At 34.9% G+C, this 24016-nt stretch overlaps 1 protein-coding gene across 1 annotated transcript in view; it reads left to right on the top strand.

Moving 5' to 3' along the window:
- The first annotated feature begins 613 nt into the window (after positions 1–613).
- The window catches only part of pde6d (phosphodiesterase 6D, cGMP-specific, rod, delta), a 49478-nt gene continuing 26075 nt past the window's right edge, over positions 614–24016 (top strand). The window contains exons 1-3 of the mRNA XM_039758531.1: positions 614–847; positions 15269–15357; positions 22037–22162. Of these exons, the coding sequence (XP_039614465.1) occupies positions 795–847; positions 15269–15357; positions 22037–22162 (268 nt within the window). The 5' untranslated portion in view covers positions 614–794. The remainder of the gene's footprint in view (positions 848–15268; positions 15358–22036; positions 22163–24016) is intronic.

Genomic DNA, 24016 nt, shown 5'->3' with positions numbered 1-24016 from the left:
ATATTTTGATCTCATCATAAGAAAAGAAGGCTCCTTAGGAAAGACATATACGAGTATACTTTAAAAAGAGTTAGCAAGAGACAGAATATTAATGTGATAAAGTGAAGCTCCAAATAAATTCAAGAACCTGAAATTTTTATGTTAAACCTGATAAATGAAAAGTTCATTCTCAAACGTAATTTCAGACATCAGTTTTTATTTAGAAATAAAACTGATTAAACATATGAAATTGAAAAGAACCTCTGACAAGAGATGTCTGACACCATCAGCTGTCCTAATAATCCTGTACAAATACCTGCCTAATGCCGTGGTAAAGAAAATGGATTGATTTATTAAGTCATGTTCTGAGCCAAAATGCTGCTCATTCTGAACTTTGTCTCCAACACGTTGCCATACAGCCGTCTCCAAGTGACGTTGTGTGTAGAGTGAACAGGCGGAGGGGGGGTAATAGAATTGGCGGAGGGCGGTGAGTTTTGTCGCTGAAGCTTTACTTCTCAACCAACCATCGCGCCCCTGTTTTCCCGCCTACCTTCCCATGATTGGTTCCTTCTTGCACCAAGCGCTCTCTAGCGTGATACGTTTGGAGTTTCCCGATGCCAGTTATGACTGTGCATCTTAGGGTAGGTTGAGGTGACGCGCAGGAGGAGTGTAGCGGTTGAGATTAAAACCGATGCTTTTTAGCGTTAGAACCTGCGCTTACGTTTTATTTAAAGTTCACTCGTCGTCAAATGTAAATTTGTTTTGAAATTCATTCGTTATTTTTCATTGCAGGGATAAAGGAGGACGTTCTTGAAATGATGTCTTCACACGAAGACAGAGCCAAGGAGATTCTGAAGGGTTTTAAATTGTATCCTTTTTCACTTTTTCTCAATTTTGAACCGACTGCTGTGGACGGTTAATTTAGAAAGAAAAAATATTTTAGCAAGGCCTCTGTACAAATAAGTAAAATTCGAGGTTTTTGTTAGGTGTCTTAGTTGCATGCTAATAGTTTGCAGATCAGCAGAGTGCTATTAATGTAGCTGTCATGCACGGCAGATGGGTGTTTTTTGCCTGGTTGATTATGCTAAACCGTGGAGTGTTCCCATCGGATTGCCAAATTACTTCTATTTTAGTTAACGATCATTTAGACAACCAAACTTTTCCTGGTAATCTTTTGTCAGTGTAATGGGGACTGCGGAGTCCCAGCCTTTTCCTGCATAAAGGTGTTGTGATTTATTGTAATGTTTTCCACGACTTGATCGATTTGTCTAGTTTCTACTCCTCAGTTTAGTTTTTTGTCCTTGCCTCGGTGTCCTCGTGGTTTACGTAACCTGTAGTTGAGCGGGTTGCACTGAGGGAGCTGTCCAGAGTTTGCATGTAGAAATCTGGTGTCAGGATTAAATCACATTAGTATTTACTGTAGCTCTCCTCTCACCACTGTGCTCATGGTTGTATATTTTTGAGAGGGAGAACCATGTTTTCCTGCAATCTTTTTGTTAATAGACGAGCACTGCAGATTAGAGCGACACGTCTGTAAAGAGCGGATTATATAGCTTCATTAGCTATCGTGGAAACGTCTGAGAAACTTCACGAAATATGTAAGAAAGAGAAAGACTTCAATTTTACCAAATGTGAAATTGTACTGGTTTCGGATGTAATTTGTCATGTGTTGTCCGTTTCTGTTGTTTCCTGATTACATAGTAAAAGCGTGTTTTGGCTCAACTGTCATAGAAATAGGAAAGTTACTATGGACATCTTTCAAGCTTCAGAATTGAAAAGCCATATACAGTATTTGTTGCACTGTAAAGGTAACAAGAATTAATATTTGATGCCTGCCTTTTTATTTAAATTTATTTAGCTAGCCTTTAAAACTGTACGTGTCATATCTACATTTATTAAATATTTGTGTTTTTTTTGAACAGGCAGGTGTATATGTTGAATTGTTTAAGTACTTTTTAAATGATTAGTCATTTAACTGTAATGTATTTCATTTTAACTGAATAGGCTTGATAAAGATTGTAAATTGATCGCAGTATTGGCAAACTGATGTATCTTGGCTGCAGCAGTTGGTTATATATGTGACCTTACTTTGGAAGACAGTTCAAGCCAAGGCTGCAGTTTCCAGGCTGGTAATTCTTAAATCCTTGATTTGCAAAGATGGGGATTTGCAGCCTTGAGGCTGTCAAAGGCCCACAAAGAGATGTGTCCAGTAAATGAATGTTTGCTTTGTTCAGTAAGTGTATGTTTGTTTGACAGATGCTGTGAAAGGTTTGCTTTTAGATCCTTTACAATGAAAATTTGTTTTATATCTTTCTATAACAAAGCCATCATATTTCACTCTAAGTATTCTTTACTTGGTCACAAACAATACCATGTAGATTTAAAAGAATAACATACATATGCTCAAGATTTTCACTGTCGGCACAAGAACAATATAATGTATGTGTTTGAAAAACTTATTGATGCAGTTTGAAATGAATCACATGGCAGTTAATGAATTAGGTATTGCAAAACAGTATCCTCTTTTAAAATCCAGGCATTTTAAGAGTGAAGAGATTTTAAAAAATTAGGTCTTAATTTAATTGACAGTGCTTAAACAATTGCTGTAAATTCTCAAGATCTTAAATAAGAGAGTAAAGAACTAATAGTACATTTTCTGACTGTGCACATATTGTTTCTGCTGGACTTATCATCTGGTTAATATTAAATATATTTCAATAAAAAAATATTTTTAATGGGCACTTTTGTGGTTTAGTTTCTTTGTGATCTTTCCTTTAGCTATAGAAAACTTTGCATAACTCATTCTTTAGAAAAATATTTATTTCCCTTTATTGTTACTTTTACTTTGTTTACATTGTACAACCTTCAAAAGGAAAATCGGAGTAGAGCTTTACCACTTAACTGTTATACAGGCAAAAATACGATTTTACTATTAATTTATGATAAAATACTTGATTGAAAGGTAAGTTATATCTAGAATCTAGCTGTGCAATTATGTTAATCATCATCCAAAGGCCAGTTGTTAAGAGGATTTTTTTTTTTTTTTGCCAAAAGAACTCATTAATGAAATAGAAAGTCTTTAAAGATTTACATTTAGACATAACAGTCAGTGATGTGTTGTGTTGCTTTTCAGTTAACCTAAATGGCAACGTAAAAGTAACAGTGAAGTTTTACATGCACTGATAATAAGCTTTTTATTTTACAAACTGTAAGTTAAAATACAGATTACTGATTAGTTTTACAAGCTCTAAGTGTTTGTTATAAATTACACATTCTGATCAGATTTAATAGGAAACATTTCTGAAAACTAGACCTATATTTCATTTTCTCTCTGCAAAGTAGACATATCACTGCATAAATTACAAATACAGTTTGTGGAAAATGTTAGTTATTATATGTGACAGCCTGGTGCTGTATTACTTTCTTAAGGTACTCTGCACAGAATATCCTAATGTAACTGAATAAAGCAAAACATTATTGGTGACTGAGTAGAAAGTGGCGAATCAGTAAGTAATACAGTTACTATCACTCGCTTGGTGTGGGCTTGTTGTATTAAGCTGCATGTTTTCATTGTGTTCATGTAGGTTGTCTTACACATTCTGAAGATGGTTTGTTAGAATGACTGGTAACACTAAGAGATGGCCTGGTGGAAGTATATGCACAAGTGTGCCATTCATTGGAGTTAAGTCCAGTCTAGGGATGGTTTCCCTGATTAACATTTAAGCTTAAAAACCAAAAAAGGAAAATAAAGTCATTTTAAAGTTGATCTGTGACTATTTTGAAAGTATGATATTCTGTTGTAAATAATATATACGTTTGTTTCCATTTGGATTTGAATAAAAGCACCCATTAGGTCAATGCCTATTGGTATAGAATATTTATGCTGACTGAAAGGCCATGTTAAAACATTTGTAGAGGCAATTTGTGGATAAATCTGTTGAAGTTTTTACATTGGAAATGGTTTGATAAGTGTTTAGGCATTAATTTCAATGTGTTTAGTGCATCCTACTGTTATGAAACCATTACCCTAAGGACTAATTACCATTATGCATTTGTATCAGTGACGTTAACAGGTTCCTTTTTCTCTAGAGGTCAGCAGATTCATGCTGCCTTCCACTATGGAGTGCCTAGCAGGAGGGATCCTTTAAACATCTGTTGTCAAGAATCAGAACTGCATTTATAATGATTCTGCATGATATTTTGTGATGCAGACCTGTATTTTTAGTAGCATAAATTAATTATTTATTAAATAGGTTAATTAGCATGCATAAAGCTAATTAAGTAATGTAAAATGAAATAAAATGAAGTAATATGCATGTATAGGAGTAACCTGTAGAAGTCCTTGTTCCTTTATATTGTAAGTGATCTTATAGTATATTTAAAATTGTTGGTAGATAGTACACAGACTGATAATAAAAAAGCCTGAATTGATATATATATAATTGGGCAAAATTTTGGATATGGGTTACCTTACCCTTTTGCTTGTCTGAATAAAACTTCAAGTACAAGAGTCTCATTTTATAGCATCCGTTCAAAAGCCCTTTTATATTTTTTTTAAATTCAATTTAAACAACCATTATAAAATAGTCCCTTTGTACTCTTGTTTCGATTTGCCAATTTTCAGGCCTATAGAAGTCCAGATGTTGATAATGCTATATGCTATTCATGTTCCTGGGTATGGTTTATTGAGTTGAGATTGATGTTTCAAGGAATCACATAGGCAACATCAGAGAGCATTAGTTCAAGTGATACAACTGTATAGTGCTCCATAACCACATAGATCAAAGCAGTTTTAGTGGTAGGCTTAAAAAGAATTATTTATATATACAGTAAGTTGTTGGTTGTATAATTGTAGGATTTTAGAAAGAGTATTATGGCTATTATTATGTTGATGTTAATATACTCAGTCTTGTAGCATTATTTATTTTAACTGATTTGAGCTTGTCAAAAACTGAGTTCAATATAAGTCCATCAACTTTTTAAATAGAGTGTTCAGTTTATGCTTTTACTCAGAATGTTTGAAATCTGTTGCAAGTTTGTTTTTTTCTTCAATTCCAGTAAGGGTCTGAATAATCTGTGTTGCCCCCTCTGTCCTGGTCAAATGAAAGACGCTTAGAGTTTTATACACAGGTGTAAGTCTTGTGAATTCTTGTATTTTAGTGACTATTTTACCTTTGAGATCTGTGATAAAGTGAAGTGTTTGTGATGTAGGAGAGCCCAAATGTTATCAATTGAATTCAATTCAAATTGAACTCTTGAAGTAAATGCTGAGGGATTCACTGCAGACCCTATTTCCTCATTTAAATCTGACAAAAAGTGGAATTGTAACTCATTTTTGCTGTAGGACATGCAGGTCATCCCAGAGCTGCATTGGTTAGTAATTTTGCCTCAAACATCCAGAATTCTAGGTTTACAGTGATCCCTCGCTATATCGCATTTCGACTTTCGCGGCTTCACTCCATCGCGGATTTTAAATGTAAGCATATCTAAATATATATCACGAATTTTTCGCTGGTTCACGGATTTCTGCAGACAATGGGTCTTTTAATTTATGGTACATGCTTCCTCAGTTTGTTTGCCCAGTTGATTTCATATAAGGGACGCTATTGGCAGATGGCTGAGAAGCTACCCAATCAGAGCATGTATTACGTATTAAATAAAACTCCTCAATGATATATGATTTTTTTCCCGCGTGGTGCTTCGCACACTTCAAAGCTCTAACAGTCCGTATTGATTTTTGATTGTTTGCTTTTCTCTGTCTCTCTCACTCTCTCTGACATTCTCTGCTCCTGACGGAGGGGGTGTGAGCAGAGGGGCTGTTTGCTTAGAAGATATGGAGGCTCCTGTAAAAAATGCTGAAAGACTACCTTCACATTGACCCCATCATTGCGGCCACTTTATCGCGGGTGCTTCGTATACTTAAAAGCCCAACAGCCCTATTGATTTTTGATTGTTTACTTTTCTCTCTCTCTCTGACATTCTCTGCTCCTGACGACACTCCTTTGAAGAGGAAGATATGTTTGCATTCTTTTAATTGTGAGAAAGAACTGTCATCTCTGTCTTGTCATGGAGCACAGTTTAAACTTTTGACTAAAGGGTGTTATTTCATGTCTAGAGGGCTCTAATAATGTTAAAAAACGTATTTAGAAGGTCGTAAACAGGTTTTCTATGCTCTAACTGCGAAAATATTAGATTTATAAATAAAGAATCCTACTTCGTGGAAATTCATTTATCTGGCTGGAGCGGAATAACCGCGATAAACGAGGATTTACTGTATAACTGTGAGGAGAATATTTATAAACAGTGTGGGAGTGTTTCTAAGGGCTTAAAATATATAAAAATAACCATACAAACATATGGTTTCTACATCGCGGATTTTCACCTATTGCGGGTGGTTCTGGAACGCAACCCAGCGATCGAGGAGGGATTACTGTATATCCAGGTCTGTGCAAAATCTTTATGAAGTTGGCTCATTCTTCCCATGTCTATGTGGAATTTCACCAGGTACTCAAGGTTTCCAGCCATCTATCCAAGACTAGTTAGTGTTTTCACAGTTACTGTTGGGATTGGCTCTCACTCCCTATAGACCTGTTTTGGAATGTGTAGGTTTAGAAGAATGTATGAAATACTCCCATCTGTCATAACAGACTAATGCAGATGCAAAAAATACTTAAAGATCCAACTTTAATATCAACAGCACATACTAAAGTATGTTTTTAGTATTCCCTAAACGTTTAAGGCCCAAACGGCATTCTATAGGGCTGCATGTTTGGTTTCCTGATTGTGTTTTTATGTAGGAATGCAATAATTTTGTTTTCTCTCCTTAGGGAAGTATATGATTGTTGATAGGTAAAGGTGTTATTGAATAATTTAGTTATATTTTTTTAGTTTATATTATTGAATCATCTGTTGACAGATATAAATTATGGCTACATATATTTAATTATCTCAGACAATGTTGTCAGTTATGCAGAATTTCTACATTATATTCTCTGACTGATGGCATTCAGTATTATCTTGAGCTCTAAGGAGTAATGTATTCCCTAGGATTAAGGAAGTGTAGTACTATATATTGTTTTTATTTTCTATACTTTTATTGGAAAGTGAGCTCAGTGGTTATGGGAAGATACCTGTAATGCTACTAACCAGTCTTTCAATAAAGTGAGATGCTAGCAACACACAAAGATTGTTTCACTGTATACTTGTGTATACCTTGAAAACAGTGCATTTTAGTCATAAATGGTTACATAATCTATTGTATATATGCTATATATGAGATTGTGTGCTTTTTATAGAATTTATACTTGTGCATTGCAGATGCTGTAAAGCAGTACAAATATCTTTCATTGTTATATAATTGAAAATCTTTAGAAAGACTTCAAGTGTAATAATTATGTTGCACTTATTCTGTGCACTAATATATGTATTATTTAAATTACTAAAAACATTTTTAGATCATTTTAGGTTAAAAGGAGATTTGAACTTTGGCCCACAATGGATGAATGTCTGCTGCAGAGGTCTGGCATTCTGTCTAGATCTAGGCTCTCTCTAACACCTAGTGGTGCTAAGAAAGACTTCAGCTTCCGTGTATCTCAATTGAGCTTCAGTAACTTGATAAATCTTGCAATAATAAAATTAAAAGTATTTCCTATATTAACCCATACATTTCAGGAATATACTGTGTGTTTACCCTTTAATGGATGTTAAAAGCTCTTAGTTATTTTGTTGTTTCCAAAATTAAAGCAATTTGTACTGATGATATAGTAACAATTGCAAGGAATGTTAAAATGGAAATTTAATTGCAAAAGCGTAAGTTTGTAATAGGGTTTATAATTATACAAATAAATTAATTTTGTTTCCTTGATAGTATTGGAAGAATTAATTTTGTTTTTTTTTTTTAATTACTTTTTGTATTTTAACCTTATTATAGCATTGGTAGTTGGTAATACCAGATCAAAATGGGTGCATGATTGAATACAATCATGAAAGAGTTGTATTGTTTTTGTGTTAGTTTTCTTAGCCTTTAGAGATCCTTAAATTCACAACTTTATTGCGGAAGGTTACACATGAGAGGTAATTACTGTTGCTGATCTAAGGTTGCTGATCTAAGTTAGTTTCGGAAGATGTGTCCCAGTAGGTGATAAAGTTGATCTCTTCATCTGTAGTATATTTAGCCTGTACAGGTAGGAATTGTGGTTGCTCAGTAGTACAGAAAATTATAAGCAAGGTAATTCCCATAAATAATGGGAAGCAGGTCATCTTCACTACTGTAGCTTGTAAAATATATACTTCCAAGGGAGTGTGTCTAAATTTTAATGGGCAATGCTAAAGTGATCTTTATTGCCAGTTATACACAAGACATTATGCTTCTTCTGTATTTACCACTTTGTTTGATTTTTGTTGGTTTCTTGTTTGCTTTAAGTTGGGTTTCTTTCCCTCAGCTGAGTTAACACTTTATTTACTCTTTGAATTGGACATGTTCTTATTGAAAAATGCATTGCATGCATTATATGTCATCCAGATATTACAAATCAGTCAGCAGACATGCTTGTGGACCACAGTTCTGAATTACTAAAACTAAAATTCCTAAAATTCCTAGAATTCCTAAAACCGTACCTATACTTTGGTTGTTAGCCAGTGGGAAGGAATAGTTATAAGATGCAACCAATTACTAGTATATTAATAAAGCACACTATAAAAATATGCCTGTAAGCAGCACCTTACAGTTATTTGGGCAGGTGAAGTATATTCAGTGTGGCTTTTATGAGTTAAGCTTAAAATATACAGTATTGAGCAAAAACCGAATAAGCTACAGGTATGTCCTGCATGCTAGCTTATTCATTTATATTTTGATACAACACTGCAAAGTTTATTAAAGAAAATGTATGCCCCTTTTTGCTGTAGTGGACATACAGTTACAATATTTTATTGGGGAAACGGGAGTATTTAAAAATGAATAAGATATTGTTTCTGTTAACCAATTAAAAGAATAACATGCTTCAGAAATAAGAATAACATTCTGAAATTTGGTTATATTGTAAAGTACTGTTTCCCTTTTTGCAAAGGAAACAATTTAAAAATACAGTTCTAAGACAGTTTGGCTGTTCATGTTTTCAAGTTTTTATATGCATTTTGTATTTTATGGAACAAAAATAAAAAAGTCCTTTTTTTCTTCAAATATGAACAATATGATAGCTTTAGTGGGAAGGGAAGGAATCTGCTTTATATGTTTGGTTCTTTGGTTACACTATAACTATTGCTGACATTGATGTTTGCACAATCAAATAATAAGATAAATTCACTATATTGTGAAGGACACAGATGGTGAAGAGAATCTCTACCAGGTGCTGAAGACAGTGAGGACCAAGCATTGTAAAGCCCTTTTTTGTTTCATAATACCCTAAACCACTTTTACTGGTTAGAAAACAAATGTAATTTGCTCAGTTTATTCTGTTTATTTAAAACTGCTTAGATTTTTAGTTGTAGCAGTATTTTGTCAGTCAACAGATAAAATAAATATGTTCTTTTCCACTATAGTCAAAGTAAAATTAGTTAGGGTTATGTTATTATATACTTAGTAACATTTCATACATTATTACAGATTATATTAATACCATTTTTCTGATTACATTAATTAAAACATATTGTTTTAAAAAAATTTTATGGAGCAATAAATGCTAATTGTCTTTTTATGTAAAAGTATTATAGTATCTTAGATTAATTCTCGATACCACTTAAGTCTTCTTAATTTTAACATGTCGAAATTTTTGTGTAATCCTGTATGTTAAACAAAACTTTTTTTAAAAGCTAATAATAAGCATTAAAGAAAACAAATTTGACAGAGGGAATTTAAAATTAATATTCTTATTCTTTATTTTTTGTGTATTTTAACTACTGTATTCAACTCTTGCTTCTTTATGTGAAGCAGTTTGTTATACAGGTAATACGATCATTTGCCATTTTCAATATAGAAATGTCCACATATTATGTTTTATAATATTCTACTTCATATAGTTTGTAGGTGGGGGTAGGCAAGAGTATAGTATTAACAAAAATATAAAAAAACTATAGTAACGCTAGATAATCTAGAAATGTAGCATACAGCTAACAGTGTTCTGTAACTCTGCAAAGAATACAAAAAACATTCTTCTACTCGCATGTTGCCTGCAGCTGTACAAGTTAATTGGATTCCAGTGTTGTTGATAGTGACGATGCATACATAAGGACTACTTGGTGGCAAAAATAAAGTAAGTGATGTGAAAGTGAGAGATTGGCAATAATGCTGCGTTGTACCAATTATTTTTGCATTTAGAAGATCAATATATTACAGAGAGAAAAATCATTGGCCTTGTCTTGATTCAGCACCTGGCAATCACTATCTTATTTGGTGTCTGTAGAACACTGGCATTGTAAGATACCCAGTATATTTTTATAAAGTAATGATCTCTTCTGAATGTAATGAAATTGCAGAGTGCAAAAGGCAATGTGTAGTTATGGCCCTGGTGACACCAGCTGGCAGTAATAGTCATCTGTTGGCACAGTAGGTAACTCATATGAGAATGTGGAAAGTAAGCTATGAAAATGTATATTTTCTTAAAAATATTGTTGCGAAGTAATTGCGGAGTTAGTTTAAAACCCATTTGGAAATATGAAACCTATTTATGTTGGCAAACTCTAAATGCCATGGATTACTAATGCCATGGATTGGTAATGACAACCAGAAAAATTCTGTTGGATAAAAAGTACCAAAAAGAAATTCTTTCATTAGCCTCATTCCCTAACTGTTTATCACAAACTCTACTGTCATCCAGATTATAACAATTAAAATCACAGCTATGTACTGAAATTGTAAGCTGTTGGCTTTTTCTTGAGCAAAATGTATTGAGGAAAAATGGATAAATATTGTTGGAACATGAACTCTTCTATTTGGCACAATATGAGAAAATAAAATAAAGAGCTGTTAAAATGTCAATTATAGACAATTTATTGTACACATTTTGTTATACTCCAGTTTGCTGTTGACTGCAGTCCTAACCCTAACTGATAAGTTTCACTATATTGGAAGCATCTGGAGAAATCCTGCACATGCTAGTGCTCCGGCTGGAATTTGAATCCGTTATGAATTTGAGCATTTGAGTTTTCAATTTAGCTTTGAACTATGACTGAAATTTCTTAACATGTGGACTTGGACATACTTCCTGTGTTTAGGCTATCATAAAGTCAAGAGTATGTATTATTCAAAAGTAGTAGTTGACTGGCTGGAGGAATATATTTTCTTTTCTTGAGAATTGATTTGATTATCACTGGCTGACGTTTAAAATGTTAGTGAAAAGAAAATACTCAATACAGGAATGCCATCTTCTTTACAAGAGTAAAACAGTTTAATGAAGTCTGCAATATCTGAAAATATTAAGCTGACTTAGAAACATAACTACTTCTATAATAAAAGTTTTGGCCAGTATAGGAATTACTTTTTCACACTGTCTTTTCATACAGTAAATGACATTGTTTGAACTAGTTGGTTAAGTATAACAAATTGAAAGCTGGAAAATCTTCCAATAATTATTGCTTAAAACAGTGAATCTCCTCTTTAAATATTTAGCGTACAGTTAACTGCTAACATGCAGTTATTGTACTCACATCTACAGCACAGCATGTCTTAAGGTGAAACATCTATAGCAGGCTTTAACAATTCTGTAAGACAAATATTCAAATTAAATTATTAACTAGCTGGATTTATTTGGGTCTAAGAGAGATTCTGAACCAGCCTCACACTGCAGCAGTATAAGATGAAGCCATCTGAGGCATACATTTTTTGATAGCTTCAGATTACAAGAATGTCATTTTTAGGGAGGACTGTTAACATATTTGGAATTTGGCTAACAACTATCATTGTCATTTATTTAATTTGAAAGTTTACCTTGAAATAGAGATTCTGGACATTTTTGTTTTTGTAAACAAGACTCGACAGTAATACACATCATTAAAAGATAATGTTAAGTGACCCAAATTAAAGAGAAGGTACACCTTAAGAAATGATTGTGTCACTTTGCAGTTTGGGTACAGAAGAGTACTGTATTTGGCAGGTGAATCTGTAGACACAGTAATATATCACTGTGGTGTAATATTACAGGATCTGAACAAAGAAGTTGTGGTTCTGTAATCCCAATTATTGAGTTGAGTCTATATGTCCATATATATCAAATATATGTAATTAATAGCAATCATTTATGATGAACATGCTCAGGAGGTTCAGATTAGGGCTTATTGTTGACAATAGGGGTAGGTACCTCAAGTTTTCAGATGCAACAGTGAAAATTGCCCATTGTTTTCATTCTTGGAACAACCAGATATAACATTCTAAATGTTGGAGTGAATTTGAGATATCAAAACAAAATAAGAGAGAATTGTCTTGTTTTATTTGGCCTGAAGCTACATTATACCATATGAAATGTTTTAGTATGTGTGCTTAATTGTGCTTAAGCTGTCACACTGGAGTTACATTTTAAACGAGCTAAACTATTTCATTCTCTCTATCTGTATTGTTTAGCCTAATAATGTTATATCATGCAAAGCCCAGAAAGATTAACAAATAGAATCTGAATATATTACAATTTTTGAATCACAAAAAAATCACTTAAAATAGGAATCAGTTTGTAAGAGCTATTATACTAATAAACAAGTTGTACAGTTTGAACAACATTATGAACAATAACCTTTTGGGTAATGGAAAGTGGACACAGTAGTTGCATTGTCCAGGATCTGGCGTGTTTACTAATACAGTTAAATAAATAGAAAATCTATGAATACAAAGAATGAATAGTTGTTGGAAATAATACTTTTGTGTGTAATGCTCTACTGTTTTTCTGTTTCTGCCAAATTGATGTAATTGTACGTTACATGTATTGTAGGCACTAATTTTGTAAATATGCTTCCAAGTTGAGTAATTCATTTGTGCATGGATGAATCTGTCATAAGCTTATTAGCTAATGTTTTCTGTCAGTTCTTCAATTGTTGCAGTTTTCCTGTGGTTATATAATATGCAGTAATTATTTGTCTACTTTCAAAGAAACATTAAACAGTAGCAATTTCTGATTATATTAAAAATCTCGGTATCTTCACTGAAAGCTGTTTATTAAACTATCACTGTTTTTTTTTTTTTTTTATTGGTTGCCTTTCACTAATAACTTGTTTACTATCTTGTACATCATATCTAAAAACCTAAACAAACACATGGGAGACATAAAAACTAATGAAAAAACAACTTGGAACTGACCAAGGGTTCCAGGTGCCTGGAGATGGCAGTGATAAGCACACATATATAAATATTTCAGTATGAAATAGTAAAGATGCAGAATATCTCTTTATGTTGACTGCCAGTTCTGCATAAAAGGAAAAGTAAATTATATTGATTACATGCCACGAGGGTTCATGTACCTACTGATGTGTGTAATTTGACAAGTAGCAGACTCTTAAGTGTACTAATTTTCAATTAAATGTGTCATCTTTTATAAAATTTCAAATTTTAATTCAATGCAGAAAGAGAAATAAAGTTAAATCTTGTCAGTTGTTTGAAAATTTTTATTACATTTCTGGAGTATTTACTTTGCTTATGCAATATCAGCATTGGGCCTGGTTTCAAAGAATATACACATACACTATCTACCTTTTTTAAAATTTGTCATGGGCAAATTAACCATGCTCTGTCAAGTAACATTTTAAAAAATTCAGCTCCAATTTCCTTTTATTCTTAATATATCATTCCATTTTATGTAACCATTTTATCAATTACAAGGTTATTAGAGAACCAGAACCTATTCAGACAGTTTCAGGCACAGAATACATTGATACACAAATACACACACTCACTTTTATTGGGCTAATTTTGAGTTGACAGTTATCTCTAATCCACACCTCTTTGAAATGTGTGAGAAAACCAGAGTATCCAGAACAGTATCAACCAGTCATGGCAGAAAATGGGGAAACATAACATGATGTCTGACCCAGTATTCAATCACAAGTTAGATCTAGATCTGAAGACTACTATCTGTCACTATCTTGTGCTATGCTGCTTCCATTCCTAATACAAGTTTGTTATATGCTGATTTACTTGCATTTAAGGATTTCACCAAATGTGGTATCATCAAATTATGGACAGATGTTGAATGTGTGAGTCAGTTGGTCATTAAGTGTGCTAATTTAATTTAATGGAATTTGAAACATTATACCAATTAATGTAAAAGTAAAAATGCTAGAATTGAATATATGCATACAGTGAAAGGTTGAAACGTGAAATCACTCCTTATGAAAAGTATTTAGTCTTGGTAGACTCTTCAAGTTTCTATATGAAGGCAATGTATAGAAGCCATTAAAATCTGAAAAGTAGAAGTCAAGGCAGATAATGTTTAAGCTACAGTATGTAATGGACTTGTGAAGCCTAATTTGGAGTGCTATGTTTGTTTTATTCTTCATATTACAAAAAAGAAATAACAGCAATAAATAAAGTCCATAGATGGGCAACTAGACTGATTCTAGCACTTTAAGTTCCTTAAGATGAGAATAATTTACATCTTTATAACAAGGTCAGAATTATGTATTTTATGGATTCAAAAGCCATTTTATCTTTTATTGTAATGGTGAGGGATGGGGTAATTTGCCATAAATTCAGAGTCAGATGAAAAAGAATAAGAGCACTCTGTGTTCAATGGTGGCGATCAGTGCTATAACCTTCAAAAGGCCCATACCTCACTTCACATTTGTTGAAAGATAGTAGTCTCCCATATTCTTTTAAATAATGGGAGCATTGCTATTGTTGTGCTTGAAAATTACAGTAATAGCTTGCTTGCTTTCTTTCTAAGGTATGAGTTGCATAACATGCATAAACCAACTGCAGGAACATCATAGTTTTCTAAAATATGTAATTGGCTGAAAGTAGGTAATTTGTAAACAATTGAATAGCCATGGTTTTACATATTCATTTCTATTCCATCAGTGATTTTCCTCAATAAATAAATGACCAAGTGTGACATTTTTGTCTCATTTGTTTTGCTGGGTTCTCCATATCTACTTTTAGAATCTTTGTGAAAATCCAGTGATGTTTTAAGTCATGATTATGCATGAAAATGGAAACTTCTGAAGGGTTCACCAACTTTTAAACACCACTGTACTTAAATTTCTGGCATAAATAATGTTCTTTATAATTGTCACATTTCAGTGGTGTTTTTTTTTTTCTCAAATTTTTTACCAAAATTAAGTATTTTTGTCATGGTACCTTCATACAAATTCTCAGAAATTGGATGAACCTCAGAGATGCAGAGACGGGAAAAGTTCTTTGGCAGGGAACAGAAGATCTTTCAGTGCCAGGAGTGGAACATGAAGGTAATTAATCTGTTTAAACTATATGTGTACCTGTAGCATGTTTGTTTTATACATTTTGTCTCATATTTGCAATCAATAAATAAATCCTCAAAATATATTTTTATGAGGAATTGGGGAACATTCGTTAAAATATAGTACAACAGTTCTAAGTGTTTTATTAAAACAAGGTTGTAGAAAACAAATGTATCTAAGCTGTTTTGTTATGGCTCCTATATTCATTTTGTATATGATGTGCTGACTATATTGTAAAGACTAGAAAGGATAATAGATGATGCATATTGATATTTTTTTTAGTCAATTTTATTTTGACATAGTACGCTGATCATTTTCTACGTGTGACACAGTTAAAACATAAAGCTATAAATGAAGTTGATTTTTATTTTATATAGTTCCCATTACTGAATATACCATTCCAAAAAAACAGCATGAAGAACAAAAGAATATAATTTTTTTATGCAAAATTAGGCTGTCTGAATTCTAGTAATAATCTTTTAAATAAAACTGAATTGTGTGTTTGTCCATAATACAAATGTACACCATCAAACTTAACTAAAATTTTGTACTAATTCACTGTTTACACTGTGGTAGATAGTAGGCAATTTTTTATTCGAAATTTAATTTGTGCCCTCTCCCTTGGCAGTGCCAGGTACCCCTACTGGTAATATATATATGTATTTGTCTAAAGCTAAATCCATCTGCCAATGAAGGTATGGAAAACAGACACTTAAGAAACAGGCAAGTTGAAGTCTACCTGATCCAGTTCAACTGACTGCCCAGCTTTATTCTAGGTATTGCACGTTTTACTACAGTACAGACCGGTGTGTAAGATGTAACAGGGAAATTCTCTCAGAGAATTACATCTAGACAGTTGTATTCATTGTACAATTTACAAACTTTGGACTTGGGTTATCTTTAATATACACGGCTGCACATAAATATGTGCCAGATTTAGGAAAGTAGTCAAGTCAGGAAGCATGCACTGGTACAGTGCGTTGCCGCACCCACTAAACGACGAAACAACTTGGGATCCCGGTTGGCAACCCCCCTAGGCAGACACACGGTCCAGTCCCACCCTCCAGAAATGAACCTGTATCTGCCGCAGCCAGGTGTTATGTGGGCGACCCCTTGGCCTGGTCCAGCCACTCGGGCCCCTAACAATGAGGATCTTACGAGCTGGATCACCCTCGGGGAAACGCGCCATATGGCCATAGTGCCTTAACTGACGCTCCCTCACAATGCAGGCAATGTGCCTCATTCGGAACTCCATGAGCAACCGCTCATTCGACACAAAGTCAAATCAACGGTATCCAAGGATTTTCCGGAGAGACACAGTACCAAAGGAGTCCAGTCTTCGTCTCAGGTCAGTGGATAGTGTCCATGTCTCACAATCATATAGCAAGACAGGAAGCACCAGGACTCTAAAGACTTGGACCTTCGTCCTTTTGCATAGATATCGGGAGCGCCACACACCCCTTTCCAGCGACCTCATGACCCCTCCCCCCCAATGCTCTCCCAATCCGTCTACTGACTTCATAGGAAGAGTCACTGCCAAGATAAGTCTCTCGACAAAGTCAACACTCTCTCCGTAAACAGACACACTGCTGATGGCTGTGCCCAACAGGTCATTAAAGGCCTGGATCTTGGTCTTTATCCAGGACACTCGCAAGCCCAGACATTCAGACTCCTCATTCAGTCTCATTCAGATTGCTTCATCCTAGAGAGAGTTATTACAGAATATTTGGGGCCTCTTTCGAGTGAATCTCCCTGTATCATTAATAATCAAAAAATGAGCTGCTAGAAAATAAAATTGTGAATCAAATAGGGAACATTTCAGTATCCCTAAACAAAATAATTAAAAATAACCTTTAACTATTAACATAAATATAATATGAATGTCTCTAATAATGAATTAGTGGTATAGGTAAATAGTAATAGCAAGATACGTATCTAATTGTGCAGACAAAAAAATCTAAATATACAGAGATTGCAAAATGTATTGAAGGCAAAAGTGTAATGTATGAAGTTCGTAGTCCATTATTCTGAACATAATGTTGGGGATTATAAAAATGACTGAACACTTACAATTGGTACACAACTATCCAAATTTCAACCACCAGAAAGTCTGTATTAAAATGTACTCCTCAATGTCCATGATAAAATGGAGAAAAACCCAGCATGAATATGTACAGTAAATTTCTGTTCCTTAAGGCTATAGCACCATCCTAATATTGTTGCAGAATAACTCGCAAAAGAAAAGTATATGGATGTTAAAAGAGGCACACACTGATAAACAAATATTTAACTTATGTAATTTTTGTCATGTGTACGGAGTGAAGTTCTTACTTGTGAAGTTCTTGTATATGCTAATCGCTGTGCAATGCGTCGCCACTCTTCAACACCATGATTACATGAATGCAATAGCCTATATGTGAAAAATATGACAGATTCTCTACTTTGTAGCCCAGGTTACATTTAATGATCAATACAGGGACTGTTACAAAAAAAATACTTGTTTGACCTAACATTGTCTGTTCTCCTAAGACGTTACCAAATGTGGTTAAACAAAAATATGAACCACCACAGGACAAGTTCTTAGTCTCATTAGTATCATTTACAGTACAGTACAGTACAGGACGGGACGTTGTATCATGATCGTGACAGAGAAAATAAGAGTGGAAAAAAAACCAAAAAAACGCTAACTTTTACAAGTCCTATAAATATACAGCGGCTGTTACAGATACAGATGAAATGTATGTTTTTATTGTACTGTATAATAATAACAATAAGAGCAGCTCACTACTCAAAACATTAAATTTGCAGGTGAGCTGGTTTCGAACTCGCGACCTTTGGATTATGTCGACAGCTCTAACCACTGCACCACGGAAGCTGTTATATTGTAGATGCCCTTTTTATGGAAGTGTTTATTTGATATTTGGCCATCAGCCTTTACATATTATAAAGTTCATGTGTACATTTTGTCATTTATTACTAAAACATGAAAAACGTTTCTGTTTTAACGATTTGTTTATATACAATGCATCCGGAAAGTATTCACAGTGCATCACTTTTTCCACATTTTGTTATGTTACAGCCTTATTCCAAAATGGATTAAATTCATTTTTTTCCTCAGAATTCTACACACAACACCCCATAATGACAATGTGAAAAAGTTTACTTGAGGTTTTTGCAAATTTATTAAAAATAAAAAACTGAGAAATCACATGTACATAAGTATTCACAGCCTTTGCTCAATACTTTGTCGATGCACCTTTGGCAGCAATTACAGCCTCAAGTCTTTTTGAATATGATGCCACAAGCTTGGCACACCTATCCTTGGCCAGTTTCGCCCATTCCTCTTTGCAGCACCTCTCAAGCTCCATCAGGTTGGATAGGAAGCGTCGGTGCACAGCCATTTTAAGATCTCTCCAGAGATGTTCAATCGGATTCAAGTCTGGGCTCTGGCTGGGCCACTCAAGGACATTCACAGAGTTGTCCTGAAGCCACTCCTTTGATATCTTGGCTGTGTGCTTAGGGTTGTTGTCCTGCTGAAAGATGAACCGTCGCCCCAGTCTGAGGTCAAGAGCGCTCTGGAGCAGGTTTTCATCCAGGATGTCTCTGTGCATTGCTGCAGTCATCTTTCCCTTTATCCTGACTAGTCTCCCAGTTCCTGCCGCTGAAAAACATCCCCACAGCATGATGCTGCAACCACCATGCTTCACTGTAGGGATGGTATTGGCCTGGTGATGAGCAGTGCCTGGTTTCCTCCAAACGTGATGCCTGGCATTCACACCAAAAAGTTCAATCTTTGTCTCATCAGACCAGAGAATTTTGTTTCTCATGGTCTGAGAGTCCTTCAGGTGCCTTTTGGCAAACTCCAGGCGGGCTGCCATGTGCCTTTTACTAAGGAGTGGCTTCCGTCTGGCCACTCTACCATACAGGCCTGATTGGTGGATTGCTGCAGAAATGGTTGTCCTTCTGGAAGTTTCTCCTCTCTCCACAGAGGACCTCTGGAGCTCTGACAGAGTGACCATAGGTTTCTTGGTCACCTCCCTGACTAAGGCCCTTCTCCCCCGATTGCTCAGTTTAGATGGCCGGCCAGCTCTAGGAAGAATCCTGGTGGTTTTGAACTTCTTCCACTTACGGATGATGGAGGCCACTGTGCTCACTGGGTCCTTCAAAGCAGCAGAAATTTTTCTGTAACCTTCCCCAGATTTCTGCCCTGAGACAATTCTGTCATGCTTGGTTTGTGCTCTGACATGAACTGTCAACTGTGGGACCTTATATAGACAGGTGTGTGCCTTTCCAAATCATGTCCAATCAACTGAATTTACCACAGGTGGACTCCAATTAAGCTGCAGAAACATCTCAAGGATGATCAGGGGAAATAGGATGCACCTGAGCTCAATTTTGAGCTTCATGGCAAAGGCTGTGAATACTTATGTACATGTGCTTTCTCAATCTTTTTATTTTTAATAAATTTGCAAAAAACTCAAGTAAACTTTTTTCACATTGTCATTATGGGGTGTTGTGTGTAGAATTCTGAGGAAAAAAATGAATTTAATCCATTTTGGAATAAGGCTGTAACATAACAAAATGTGGAAAAAGTGATGCGCTGTGAATACTTTCCAGATGCACTGTAGATTGTTTAGACACAAAACGCACATCAAGTTATTTCCCCTTACAATTCTGAGTAGCTCACTCCCAGATAATCAATCAAGGCAGGAACTGGGAGAACTTCTTGGCCATTCTGAGGCAATGGGGATTATGGGGGGGGGTGGTGGGGGAATGGTATAAGGCTGTTTGCTGCTTGGGCTTATTGACACATTTAGAAGACAAAAGAGGCTAATGGAGAGGTGCAAAGGTATTTAAGGTGGTCCGGAATTACAAGTTTTTTCGTTGGCTCTGGTAATTGTAGTGTTAAAGGTTAGGGCAGGAAGTGACGTGAAGGGGGCTGGGATCGGAAATGTCTTCAGCCGTAGGCTTGAGCCCGGACGTGACATCAAGGGGGCTGGAGCTGGCAAGGCCTTCCTCTATAGGTCTGGACCTGGAAGTGACCTCAACAGGGCCAGTTGGAACTTCCTGTGAGTGGTCTGCAGGAAAGCGAGAAAAAGAGTCCGTGCACTCTGCCACATCCCGGTCAGATTCAGAATTGCCCTCACTTAAGCCCTTTAGCTGCCTCCCATGCTCACGTGTGACAATATACATATACCTCATTTACGCGTGTACCACACGCACATTTTTTCCCGAAAATTTGCACTAGAAAATCAGGTGCGCGTCATACACGAGGAAATGTAATTCTGCTTGGGCTCTTTTGCTCACTCTCTCACTCTCTCTCTCTCTCTCTCTAAATGCTTCCTATACAATCACAACGTGCGTCATACACGGGGTAAAACGATTTTTGCGATTTTCTTTGTAAAAATTAGGGTATGCGTCTTACACAAAGGCGCATGATGCACAAGTAAAACGGTATGTGTGTGTGTGTGTGTGTGTGTGTGTGTGTGTGTGTGTGTGTGTGTATATATATATATATATATATATATATATATATATATATATATATAAAAATAAAAACTAAAACTGCTTTTTCAATAGAAGAATGCCATGTAAGTTTTTTTTTTTTTCCCCCCCCTCCTCCAGGGTACAATGAGAGCCATAATGTTTGGTACCTTTGTTCGAGCATCTCATTGCTAGGAAACCTCTTACTCCATTACACCAACCGCCTGCAACCCTGAATCAAAAGCTTGTTTCAGAGTGTTTTACATACCTTCCATTTAAATTTTCTCTCCAGAATCAACGTTTTTGCAAGGTCATTATTGTGATGTATACTTTAGTAGAGACTGTATCAAAGTTATGGTTAAAAGGCAAGTGTGTATTATTTGCTTAATCTTCTGACAATTGCTTTGCTAAACTAATAAAGATATAAAATAATGAAGAGTTCTAACCTGGCTGTTTGGTTCATTGTGTGGTGGGTGCAGGCAACGCGCTATAATCGGTGCATGCTTCCAACCTCCCTATTTTAACAAAATAGTGTTGTACAACTATATTAGTGATTGAGGCCAAATAGTATGTTGTCTTACATGCAATACAACATGGAGTTGTTTATGTATTTGGACAGAATATTTAATCTAGCAGACTGGTTGCTGATGGGAGACTCCCTGACCCCTGCACCCTGAAATAAAGCAAGCAAGTTTGAGCATTTTATGATAATTTTCTTTTTTCCTTTATTTTGGCTCCAAGGTTATTATTATTATTACTAGTAGTATTATCACTTATACAAAGTACAGTGAAATTCTTACTTGACACTTTACCAACTTGCACCATTCTCCAGCAATAAAAATGAATTTAAAAATTACTTCATATTATGCAGTAGAAAACGGACACCCAGCACACCTGAAGTACTCTCAACCCCTCCTCCTATTAAATTGGACACAGTATTAAAACATAAATAACAGAACTAGCATAAACATCTCAAACATGTTTTAATCCAGTTCATGGTGGGGCTTCTGAGTCTATCCCTGCAACAACAGAAGCAAGGCAGGAACAAACTTTGGATAGCACGTCATTCTGTTTGTATATATTGTATTATTTCTTGTCATGTTTCATCATCATGTTTTGTAATGTTACACATCTCTTTCCACATTATATTTGTAATTATTACTTGTAATTTTTTTTTTAATAGCTCGAGTTCCAAAAAAGATCCTGAAATGCAAAGCAGTTTCTAGAGAGTTAAATTTCTCCTCTGCAGAACAAATGGAAAAATTTAGGCTTGAACAAAAGGTATATTTCAAGGGGCAATGCCTAGAAGGTAAGTCTCTTTTCTTGCTTTTTTTATTCACGGTCAGTTTATTACAGTGGTAGAAAGAATTGTATAGTCTTTTAAAACGGACAAAACTGATGTATTATTTCCCAGAAATGTTAAATCTGTTCTGTTTTTTTTCTGTAAATATAATTTTAATGATTTTGCGCTGTATATACTGTGTTTTGCATATATTATTTTTGTTAGTAAATGGGTATTCTTTTTGCATTACCAAATGGGCAGTTATTTGCCAAAATTTACAACTGGTTTTCTATGACAAGTTAATTCATTCCCTCTATCTCTTGATAAGTTTCAGGAGGTTGTTTAAAAGTTTTCATATATAAATAAATACATGTTGCCCAGTTGGAGCTGGGCGGTCTCATGGCATTGGAACCCCTGCAGGTTTTTTTTTTTTTCTTCAGTTGTTTTTGTTGTTGTTGTTTTTCTGTTCTCCCAGCCATTGGACCTTATTCTTTGTTATTTAGTATTGCCTAATCTTACATTTTTATTTTTTAGAAATGTTTCTTTCTTCATCTTGTAAAGCAGTTTGAGCTACATCATTTGTATGAAAATGTGCTACATAAATAAATGTTATTGTATATGCATAAAGAGGTACAGTGACTAATGCTACCGATTCACGGATCCGCTGTCCCGGGTTCAAATTAGAGTGGTCTCATGCAATAATTAGGCATGTACAATTAGAGAATATTTATAAACTGAATCATCAGAGGGACCTAATTATTGAACTAGAAATAGATATAAATGAATGAAAAAGTCTAAGTGTATATAGCAAGTGCTTACTGACCACAGTGCAGTCTAAAATGATAAATGTGAAAATGGAAAGGTTTACTGAAATGGAAAAGCTAATGAAATCCAAGACCACTTAACAGATGACCAAAATCGTGCTAGATGTAATAATCTTGGAGTTTTGGGAGTACCTTGTGGACAGAGTCTAGCAATCCCAATATCGAATTCTTTGCTAAATTTCTGGGAGATGTTACAAGGTAAAACCGGAAAGTGAAAGACCTTACTACTTACAACATAAATGTTTTTGTAAAACCTTTGTCACGAAGTTCAAAAAGTTTTAGGATGAAGAAAAATTATTGCACAGGGCCAGAAAAAAAAGATGTATATGAAAACAATCAGATGTGTATTTTTCAGGACTTGCCCTCAGAGATGGATCAAAAGAGAGCTGTTTACAGTTGTATTAAAGGATAGGTTATGCATTTTTAAAGTCAAAATTACTTCTTCACAATCATGGTATATATTAATTTTCCACATATAATTGTGTTTTTATTTTATAAATTTAAAAATGACTGTTTGTTTTATTGTTTTGCATCTTACAACCTCACATACATGCATGATAGAAAAAGTCTTAAAACTTAAAACCAAGTACATCCACTTTGCAGCAACAGAGTTTTCGATTTAAGAAAAGATTCCTTCTGCTTCTGAGGCATCCTTGTGATAAAAGAAGGAAACTAGAAGTAAATTATTTTATCACGGATTCTTGGTGCAATTTTCTCAAAGGAAATGATACATTACTTGCTTAGTTGTGTGCTTTCTGCCGCCTTGGAGTTATAATAAAGCAACACCACTCACTATCCCCCATAAAATCTAATCTATGTAGTTATTTTACATAGGCCATGAAATGGGATGCACAGTGATTTCAAGCACCCTTTCTGGGGATTTTTCCTGCCTTGAGCCCGGTGCTTACCGGGATAGATTATACCTAATTACACAACCTCCCCTGGATAAGTAGATTAGGAAGACTTGTGGATGGATGGATGCAGGGCTTGAAGTTGGGAACTACACGCAGATATGCCATACTAGATTTCTCCCATTCAGGAAATGGATGTACGCCTG

The sequence above is a fragment of the Polypterus senegalus genome, chromosome 1, assembly GCF_016835505.1.
Source record: "Polypterus senegalus isolate Bchr_013 chromosome 1, ASM1683550v1, whole genome shotgun sequence".
NCBI classification, from domain to species: domain Eukaryota; kingdom Metazoa; phylum Chordata; class Cladistia; order Polypteriformes; family Polypteridae; genus Polypterus; species Polypterus senegalus.
This window is presented reverse-complemented; position numbering and strand designations above follow the sequence as displayed.